General features: G+C 38.9%; 1 protein-coding gene across 4 annotated transcripts in view; it reads right to left on the bottom strand.

Moving 5' to 3' along the window:
• ADHFE1 (alcohol dehydrogenase, iron containing 1) overlaps positions 1–11,016 on the bottom strand; it is an 18,168-nt gene extending 7,152 nt beyond the window's left edge. The window contains exons 1-11 of one of the 4 annotated variants that reach the window (XM_017731126.1): positions 10,886–11,015; positions 8,639–8,682; positions 8,415–8,468; positions 7,068–7,222; positions 6,705–6,901; positions 6,230–6,307; positions 4,997–5,102; positions 3,604–3,756; positions 2,356–2,454; positions 1,329–1,407; positions 1,088–1,184 (exon numbers count right to left, since the gene is read on the bottom strand). In XM_017731126.1, coding sequence (XP_017586615.1) covers positions 1,088–1,184; positions 1,329–1,407; positions 2,356–2,454; positions 3,604–3,756; positions 4,997–5,102; positions 6,230–6,307; positions 6,705–6,901; positions 7,068–7,222; positions 8,415–8,468 — 1,018 coding nt within the window. In that variant the 5' untranslated portion in view covers positions 8,639–8,682; positions 10,886–11,015. Of the gene's footprint in view, positions 1–1,087; positions 1,185–1,328; positions 1,408–2,355; positions 2,455–3,603; positions 3,757–4,996; positions 5,103–6,229; positions 6,308–6,704; positions 6,902–7,067; positions 7,223–8,414; positions 8,469–8,638; positions 8,683–10,885 lie in introns of all 4 variants that reach the window. The other 3 variants (XM_017731118.1, XM_017731131.1, XM_017731136.1) reach the window with 3 other exon arrangements.
• Between the last annotated feature and the right edge of the window lie 6 nt (positions 11,017–11,022).

Consider the following 11,022-nt stretch of genomic DNA (forward strand, 5'->3'; position numbering starts at 1 on the left):
TTACACAAGCAAGTCATACATGTGACTGGATTGCTGTGACTTGCATACAGAAGGCTGACCATACAAGGGACTGAACACAAATTTCCCAAATACCAGGAGAGTTTGCCTAACCACTTTTTCTTCACTCCCTGCACTGCTGTGCACGTGACTGTGACTGCTCCTTAGCCAGCATGGGTATTAGCAGCAGTTTAGCTACGACACAGAACCTAGTGTTGACAGAAACCCTGACCTTACATGTAAATAAATTAGGTCACTGCAGAGCCATGCTGTCACAGCTAGCTGAGATTACATCACTGAAAGCTGGTTTATTACACATAGTCATGCTGGGGGTGCAATAAAAAGCTATCCTTTCTCTTAGGACACCCTTTGGTGATGGGTTGCACACATAACAAGGCACTGTATGAGAAAATAACCTTTAAATAAGCTGTCAGCTTGCAGCATTCACTTTTATTCTGCTAAAAAGCAGAAAAGGCCACTTTGTTCATTAATCTCTTCTTAGCCATTACATGTGTGTCCACAGAAGAGCTACTCCAGAAAAGCTTTCCCTTGACATCAGCCACTGAGAAATTCCAACGCCTACAAACAACCTTAGGCCTACATTAGAAAGACCAAAACCCACAGTTGTGTGCCATGGAAAAAGAGCAGGAGTGATTCAGAATATCACTGTTCTAATTCATTGTCACAGCAGGGAATTTGTTAGGAAAAATCCTTCCTTTAGCTAACAAATGCCCGAGTACTAGCTCACTTTATGGTAACTACTCTCCATAAAGCACCAAGAGTTGTGTCAATCACAGCTACTCTTGTTTGATTTGTAACAGACCTCCAGTTAGTTTCAGCTGTCCAGTTTTCTGGCAAGAATCAGATTTCTCCAGGTTACTCCTCTAATCACAACATTCAATATCAAAATTCAGCATTATTCTATCTAATTTGCATTACATGTAACACCAGAATCTTGTTTTTCAAACTTAAACTCCTCCCAACAACCAATGACAATTGCTTGCATACATTTTTTGGAATGTCATTTTGGAAAGAATTCCATTTGTACATGAGAACTGTACATGAGAACTGTACCTATAGAGATTCCTACCTAGAATCTCTGCAGCTTCTAAATGCCGCTCAGGATGTATCTGTGCTGTGAAAGCAAACACTGCTGGGGATGTCAGCACCACAGAAAGGCCATGTGGCTGGGGGAAAAAAAAAAAGAAAAAAAGAATTAGACACTTCAACAGGACATGTACTTTTAACTTCAATGGACTTTAATGCTCATTAATGACAGATAACAGATAATTGAAATGTATAATAAAAACCCCAAAATAAACAAGTTTTACCACTAAAGAGTGATCCACATTATAATCCTTTGGTTTATAAGTTTTCACCAAACCAGAAATAGGGTAAGACATTCCATGGCTGGAACAAAGAGCAGAGAGAGAGTGGTTAGGGCAGCTCTACCAGTATTTGGAAAATTTGTGTTCAGTCCCTTGTGTGGTCAGTTTTCAGTATGCAAGTCTCTTCAGTAAAGATACTCAGAAGGTATTGAGAGGAATGGTGTGGATATAAGGTACAGACAACCCTCATCCCTCTGCACCTCAGGGACCTAGCTGTAAAAAACAGTACCTCCTTACTTTGTGAGTGTGAAGTTATATTACTTCAGTAACTGGACTGAAAGATGGTCAGTTCTTGAAGTAATACAGATATGCCAAAAATATCACAATCTGCATACCTATGGGTTCACACTGCCTGAGAAAAATAAACTTTAATTTTAAGGTATAATTAAAAGAGTAGACTTGCTCAAAGAAAAGGAATGAAAGGAAGGTCGCTGAAGAGAATGATTGCTAATAACTTCTGCACACAATTCACTTTTAGGCTTTGCTTCTTTGAGATTTTCATCCAAATGAAGCTATATTGCCTTGCAATATTAATTACAGCTCATTTAAGGTTGCTGATTGTCTACCCCACAGACAAACTTCCAGATTATTGCATCAATTCAGGAAAAACTCAGGATTACATCATTGCTGCCTCACTGTGGAACAGCTGGCAGGAAATTTAACATTTTAAATGCCGTTGACTTTTTTTACTCTTGTTTTTACTACCAAGGAAGGCAAAGAAGGCTGTGTTTCGTAATTTTGACGTGACTGGTTTTGAGTATCACAACCCTTGGAGAATACACAATCCTTATACACATAAATGCCAAGAGCCCATCAGTTTGTCACAACACACAGGTCCTTCAGCATCACAGGCCAGGCAACAATCCCTTAGTATACATTCAACAACAAAGGCAACAACATCTTTGACAATCTGAAACAAACACTAGCTATAAGCTGACCTCAGATGGGGTTACTATTTCTCTGTACTCACCAGAGATGAACACCAGCATTGCCAAAGCCAATACCAGCAAAAGCACTTGCCAGGTGCATGTTGGCTCTTGCTTCACGGTCTTCAGGGTTTCTGATGGCTCTGTGCACCATGGAGGCAAATGGTACCAATGAAATCACAAACAGACTGGTGATTCAGGAGGGAGAAGGAAGAGGGGGCTTCTTTATGGACAGATATAGAACAAATCTTAATGATAAACTGGGATAAACATGCTGGAAATGGAATCAAGTCCCACTTTGGTAAAAGAGCAATCCTGCATCTGGATCACTTAAGTAGATCATACTGGTTCAGTGAAGGGCAAGCTTCCTTTCACTTTTCAAAAAAACAAGTGAATAGAGTGAATTTAACCATATTCACCTCAGTGGTGAATTAAAAACTTCTACTTAGGAGCTTTGGTAATCCTGTGTATGGCTCCAGGATCACTGCAGTTTTCTCACCATCTCATTTGGTGGTGCTCTAGACTCTACCACCTGTGTGGGAAGAAGACAGGATGCCTTGCCTTCCTATGCCTCAGGCTCCTTGTGTAGTTTGACAAAAAGGAGAAAAAGTCTCATGAATAGATTTCAAAGGAACAAAACCCAACTATTTTGACTTGCTAGGTACTGTGAAAAGTCTTCTACAAAAAAACCCCCACACTGATCTTTAATAGAAGTGTGCATGGTATGCAAAAGCCGTAAAGAAGCTAAAACTTTATTGACAGGGATCAAAACCAACTCCTAAGCTAAGTCAATATCTATTCTAAACTGAAGCTCTCCTAAGAATGAACAGGTTTGCAATAAATGCAAAATTTTGCACATTCATAAGTGCATGTCATTACCTTCTTGATGGATGTGTATCTTAATTTCCACAGAAATAACATCAGCAGTATTTTATTCAGTTTGTTACATTTTCCCCTTATACTGTCATAGAAAGGACATTCTTGAAAAAATATGAAATGCTGTTTCCATATTAACTGAACAGCTTGAAATACCTTTAACTGAGATCTTCTAAAATAGATTCACAGAGGAATTATAAAGCTACCTCCTCAAGACAAACTACTAATCCCAATTTTACTTTAAATTTTATTTGAAAAATACTTTGCTTTATTTAAGAAAGATCCAGGGTAGAAAATGAAAGCTTACTGTTGCAGCTTGCCTTATTCTAGCCTAAAACTTACATCCTTGTAAGCATCCCTTTTTGGGCACTGAAGACTGAACACAGTGCATGGGAGATGGCTGTTAAAGGGGTTACCTTTTCAAATACTTAGCGACGATACGCAGAGCGTGAAGAGCCCAGACATCGCTGACGGGGTTGCTGCCTTGGTAGGCTGGGCGGTTGATGGGATTGGAAGGGCAGGGACTGCGCTCGTTGTAAGGGAGGGCGGTGTATGATTCCAGGGCATGGCTAACAGAAAGATAAGGAATCCATTATTTAAGGGGGGGAGCTCCATTTTACTGCCCTGCTGTCCTTTGAATGCAGGTCCTTACTTATTTCTAGTGTTCAACAGTTGCTGAAACAAGAAATACAATCTCACAGACAACTGGAAGAATGCTGGGTGGGCATCTCCAGAGCACTTCCCTCTCCAACAAACACACAGAAGGCAGTCTCAACACACTCCCTCTCTATCAGCTCACACCATGCTAAAAGCCTGGCTGGATGCACTGGCACCTGTGCTGTTTTTCACTAAAGACGACTGTACGTGTGCAATGAGTGCATTTCCTTTGTGTAGGACAGGAACCATAAGATGCTTTAGCACTGGAAGCTTCATAAGGTACTTTTCTTTCAGAAGTACTGATCTTGAAAAAATTATGGGTATGATATTTAAGCTAAGTGGAAATGCCAATAGTCTCATCTCCCAGATACTCATGAATCCAACTACATAAAGAAGGGGCACTGCCTACATGGCTCCATTTAGGTGAACAAAACTACAGACAACTCATTTTCATTGATGAACAAATGCCTTTTTTCCTTTACAGACATTGCAGTCCAGGGTCCTTCGCCAAGCTTGAGAAACCGCAGTTTCATTACACATCTATTACTTTAATATACATAGCACCCAGAAGCAAAGTAAGCTCTGACTCTCCAAATAGAAATGTCAATGCATTTTGTGCAGTTAAGCTGTAGATTAAAGATGAAGAAAATTTTGTGCCATGTGAAAAGAAACCTGAGATTGGTTACAAAGATGACCATAGCTGGGTGAAGACCTGCCAGCATCTCACTAGCTTTTACAAATTTTTATTGACACATCATGGCTTTTGCTAGAAAATTCTTGTTCTCTGCCATGTCTGTGATACATGATAAATGCTATTACAGTTGTGATTAATCATCTATCCCCATGATCTCTTAAAAAGGAACACCTGGACTCTCTTCCCTGACAACAGCTATTCTGGAAGCAAACAGTTTCTCCGGTGCACAGCAAAAACACTCACATTTCTGCAAATGCAGGACTTATTTCCGTACATTCTGAGGGAGGCAGTGGAACTGAGAAAGAGGAAAGCATGAGAGAGCTCAGCTTAACAAGAACAGCAAACAGAGAAAAAAAGATCAGCCTTTTCTGCTCTCAAAATATGTTTTTTCTACAATCATTTTAGTAAAAATACAAAACTTAAATAAACTCAAGTGGCAGCCTACACAGAAAACTCACCAAAGCACATCAAAGCCACTGTTGGCTACTATTCGTTCAGGCATAGACAGTGTGTGTAAAGGATCAATGATACCCAGTGTTGGCTTAATGGCTCTTGAAGCAATACCTGCAATGTGTAAAGGGAGGAAAATCAGTTAAAGATTTTTTGCAACAAAATAGGACAAGATAAGCTTAATGTTCCAAAGATGACAATAAGGAGGGAAAATATATTTGAAACTATGAACATAAAAGCAAAGAGAGAGAAGGGAGGATAGAGTATCTGTGAATGTAAGGCTTACTGATGATGAAGTCTCTCTAACAAAGTTATATGATTTGAGACTTTTGCCTGATGTGGATTATACCAGACAATGTTCTCTCTCCATTTGCAACCCTCCCTGAGCAGCCTTGCAAAATGTCTGTGGACAGTCAGAGGGCAAAACTGGTTTGTATCTACAATCAATTGCTATTGCCAATTGCTGTCTTCAGCATCTGTAGTAACCATGTCCTTGCATTTTGGTTAAGGGAGCACAGATGTAGCTTTGAGAGAGACAGAGACAGACTGACTGACTACGTATAGACTAGAAAACTCTTGAGCTATTGTCAAACCTCTTTAGCACACCCATCTGGGTCCCAAGTTCCACAGACTGTGTGGCACATAAAATCCACATGTTTAGAAGCAAAACCTTAAAACAGTTATGAAGATCAAGATGACATTTTAGCCTTAATCTTTATTTGCCAGGGATGAAAAGGCTAAAGGAAGACAGTGTCCCTCACTTGCACAGCATCCCAGGCCTGATGTTTCCAAAGTCAGGAAAAGGAACATTTGGTTGCAATTATACAACAAAGAAACAGAAGTCTTAAAAGTAGAAAGAAAAAGACAGAGGAAATAAGGAACAGTTGGTTGACTCTGAATATAAGTAGAAATTTCCTTTGTAATTAACATTTTCTGCCATTTAAGGACTTGAAAGATTTTAGTTTCCTGTTTTGACTTCCAACTATAATCCACTGTATTACATAGGTATTTCATTATGTTAATATGCTATAAATTTAATTCAAGAAGGAAACCTTTGAGCTTTTAAAATTTGCCTGTGGCAGTTGAATCAAACAAAATGACACCTGAAATGACATGCAGTATCCTTTCCTTTCAAGGCAGGGAAATAACAAAGACATTGAAAAAGCAATTGTCTTGAATAACATACAAAAAACCCCACTAAACAAACAAAGAAATCCCAAAACAAAACACCAAAACCTCACCGGTTTTAACTTTTAGTTCTTTGAAGTCAAAAATGGCAACACCAGTGGTTTCACTTCCAGTGCCAGATGTTGTAGGAACTTAAAAGGAAGAATGGGGATAACAACAAATAATAAGCAATATACAATATTGCAAAATAAATAATAAAACCACAATAGTAACACCACCAAAAATACAAGACCCAGGAAATCTTGGAGGTATCCCTGATCCAAGGCCAGCAGATCAAAGGGAAACGCTACTTTGACCTCTTTTCTCAGTAGTCTAGCTGAGCTAAATAAGACAAAGTAATGACAAAACCTCTGATTTTACCTCCACTGGAGTAAATAGCAAAATTGCTGCTGAATACAACCAGAGGGGAAGTAAGCCCAAAGGAAGCTGAAACAGTCAGGGTAAACTGATTTCAGTAGAAATATCAGAGTGTAGAATGACTCACCTTCCCCTGGCCCCAACTCTCCACACGCCCTCCTCATGCTTTACCTGCAATAAGTGGCTTGAGGGGCACAGTGACAGGCTTCCCTTTCCCGATAGGAGCGTTGACATAATCCAGGAATTCTGATGAAGGGCTGGCTGCATACAGGTTGGCAGCTTTACAGGTGTCCATTACAGACCCACCTCCAACAGCAACATAGGCATCGAACTCTCCTTTTTTAGCAAATTGAATGGCATCCAGGAAACTTGGAACCCAAGAAAGATTTTCCAATTAGTCAGGATGAAACCAGTACACAGGGAAACTATTAAGACCAGCATGCAGGCCACAAGGAGGTGTTTAAACAGCCATATGGAATCCTGTAAAGGCCTAGGCACTACTTGGAGAAGTGCACTATCAGAAGTAAATTGTACCTTTGGTCTGTTGGCTCCACACGGACATTATCATACATTTGAAAGTTTATACCATATTTTGCCAAGGAATTCAATACTGCATTTACAGGAGGGAGTTTGGAGAGGTTTTTATCTGTCATCAAACAAACTCTTCTAGCACCAAGATTCTGCAGGTCCTACAATAACGAATCAAAAAACCAAACAACTGGTATAAAATCAAACACTTCACTATCTAAACACTAATCCAAATCAACCAAACCATTTGATAATAATAGAACTCTGACTTAAAAATAGTTGGTTATTGTAAAATTTTTAAAACCGTATCAGCTGAAGAAAAAGAGCATTAACCATACACATGTAGAATACAGAAAGCAGAATAAGGTTTAAAGTTACCAAATTTATATAGTTGGAGTCTTACGATAGAGAAAACTGAAGTTGCTGAACCAAATGTAACCACTTGAAACTACAGTAAAATGTAAAATACTTTAAAAAATATTTTTCCCTCAGTTCCCATGAGAATAAAAAAGGCCTTTTCACAGGTTGTCTCCACTAACTGCCTACCAAAGCACAGCATTAAAATTTTGAAAATGTAAGACTGACTATTAATTTATTGACGAAAAATCAAAATGAGGTGGCAAAAGGAAGAAAAATAATACTATTTCCTAACTTTAGCTAAATTAATTGTCACAATAGCTATATAATATGTATAAATAATTCTCGTGCTGTTTAAAGACAGGTTCTGTGTAATTCATTTACTGTCTGACTATAATCTTACTTTACAAATTTGCAAATAAAAAAGAGATCTATTAATGCTAGAAATTCCAAGAAAGGAGGAAAAATGATAAATGAAAAAACCCAGAGATAAGAGTATACTGGAACAATGTACTCAGGTGAACCATCTCACACTGCTGAAACAAAAATTTTACACTTACACAGGGCAAACTGAGAGCTGAATGAATATCTAGATAATTTAATAGAAAGTCTCTGATTTATTTTAATGAGCACTAGAGAGATTAAAGTGATCTTGAGAAAATCCTAGTGAGTCACCAGGACTGAAAACTTTCTGAATTAAATTCCCTGTCAGAGAAAAATATGGTTGCATAATTCTAGCAAATGATCAATGACCCAGTTACCCCTGAGCTGCATTTCAGGTACTCATAGCACAGCAGCACTGATGCACCATGACTCTGCTCTTTAACCAACAGTATGTTCCAACCTTTTTTTACACTGATACATAGGACCACACATAACTGCAAAGCAGTGGAGATTCAGACACACCATATTCCTTTATTAAGTGGATTGATAGCACTGGCAGCCCTTGAGAAAATAACTTTTCACCAGTGATGGACTTATACCATGGCAGCTTACCATGCCAATCTCCTTTGTGACTCCTTCTCCATATCGGATGTTCGAAATGGCCATCTACAAAAAAAAAAGAACATTTTTTTTCTCGACAAAAATGGCATCTGGCCCTACTCATTCGAAGTGAAATACAAATATTTAATAATGTAAATATTTTTAAAATGCTGTATTTGTCAAGAAGTATTGTTTATACGACTTTTAAAGGAAATACATTTTATTATTAAATCTACCTCAAATGCATAGTCTGTATTCCCCAGGGTGGGCTGTTCAGGGGCTGGAATGGAAATAAAACAGTAGAATTAGGGGGAAAAAAGTGATTTAAATCTGTTTCTCAGCTCAAGAGTTGACAGATTCCCTTGCTTTTAGAATCACTAATATATTTGCACAGGTCATCTCAGCTTGTCTGGATAGCAGTTAACCATGTCATCCTTTGTTGTTTATGAGACTAAATGATCCAAGTACTTGATCTCACTCATATAACCCAACAAAACAAGTAAGTTTTTTCAAGTTCTTTCAAGAATTAGGTATTGCTTATAAAAACTGAATAAATTAGCAGGAAGGTTGCATGAGAGCTTGTTTGCAGTCCACAAAGACCAGAACGGCACACAGTAAGTAGAACTGAGCATACATACAGCTGCTACATACAAGCTGAGAGGTGCTAGAAATGTGTAGGGGTTACATGATAACCTTCAGAACATTTAAGACAAATTCATGAGACATCCTCTATATCCACCTGGATAGGGAACAACTTTTGTATGCATGGGAGCAATACTAACAGGTGTTTACCCTTCCTTTTACTTCTGCCTATTCCTGAACTTGAATTACTTGCTAGAAAATTACTGCATGCACTGCTAATAATAAATACGAATCAGTGTGTTACTATTAACTTTACTTAGAAGAAAAGATATTTATAAGGACAGTATTTCAGTAACAACCTCTCTCTGCCATGTCATTTTTGCATGAATTATCACAAAACTCAATTTCCGGCATATCCTGATTTTGCCACAGAGTGAAACAAACTACATCAACTGGAATTGCCCATTCTTCTTCAAGAAAAGATCAGATTCATGCCTTACGCCTGCTATATTAATTGAAAATACGCAATTTGGATTCTGATCCAATGAGTGAAGCCATGATAATGAGTCTTGCAAACACTCTGGGGTGCACTGAAGCACTGACCCACAACAGTAACAGATAGATGTATTAAAATCCTTTATGTACTTTCTATTCAAGCACAGGCCAGCTGCTATCAGCTCTTTCATTGCCACCTCTTGCCAGGCTGTACATGTTTGACCTCTGGAGCTGGAGTCTGCTGTACTTTCAGTCATTAATTTGACAGGCTAAGGACATGTCCAAACCATTTACTCTCTTGTTTTCTGATAGTATAATAGACGCCCTGCTGTTACATTCTTGAACCAAACTTAACTTTCAGGGTGAATTTTACTGAGTTCAAAAATTGCACTATTTCCTCAAACACTGTCAGGAAACGCAAAGAACTTTTTTTTTCCAGCTATAGTCACTGTTCAACCTATTCCCACTATTCAGAGATTTACTGAACTGATATCATCTTGCTACACTATAGACTCTATTGCTGCCTAAAACCTTCAGAGAGGGCTCTTAACTCAGGCTTCTGCTTAGCAAGAGCTTAGCTTGGATTGACTTGAGTAGGCCATCAAGCAGACAAGCAAAAGAATGAGATTCTATTTCTCAACTGCACTACTGTTTTGCTGTGCGATGGTCTTGGGCAAAACCAGTATCTGAACACATAAATAGCTTTTCCATATGTAAAATGACAATGCCAATTCTTTAAGAAGTGTTTTAAGCATATGAAACCACACTATTTAGAGTTACATATTACTGATGCCCAAACCACTAATTTTTAGTGGATCTGAAGACTGAGCAACTATCTGGAGGCTGACAGATAGTTATTCTTCTAGCCTCACTACAGTCCAGGCAAACAGAGACACCTCCCAGGGTGACTTGGGTTACTCAGCGCAGCTCCCCTGCTCATAGTCCACAATCCTGGCCTAAGTGAGCTGTGTTCTTGGGACCGACTGTATTAAAAGCCTATGGAGATTTTATTGTCCAGGCCAACACAGACCTTCGTGAAAAGCTACTTTTTATCCATATCGCTTCCTGTTTCTTTTCTAATGTAAAAGATGTGTATCCAAAAGCAGATCTAAAGTTGAGATAGTTCAGGTGATGACAGCCAGAGCCAAGTTCAGATCAGCTTGCCCCACGGTATGGGGAGGGAGGGGACAGGAGGCAGTAACTGTGGTTTATGTGGGAACAGTGACTCTCTCCAGCAACAACCACTACCTCCTTACAGTTGCAAAGTAACAGGCTGTTTACCTTCTTTAGATTGTTCCTTCCCACTGTTACCTGCACCCTCTGCCCAGGTTACATGGACACATACGGCCCTCTGCAGGGCCATGGTCTCCTACAGAGTTATTTGGGAGACACACATTAAGTCTTACCTTGGGAATAAGTGTGGCCATGGCTCGGGCACCGACAACTAGTTAAAATGTTAAAAATAATTTAAAAAAAAAGTATGGTTAAAAGGGGAAAACTAAAGCAGACGAACGACTACGTCCTAAAAGTCTCCTGTAAGCAC

The sequence above is a fragment of the Corvus brachyrhynchos genome, unplaced genomic scaffold (assembly GCF_000691975.1).
Source record: "Corvus brachyrhynchos isolate BGI_N302 unplaced genomic scaffold, ASM69197v1 scaffold961, whole genome shotgun sequence".
Classification (NCBI taxonomy): domain Eukaryota; kingdom Metazoa; phylum Chordata; class Aves; order Passeriformes; family Corvidae; genus Corvus; species Corvus brachyrhynchos.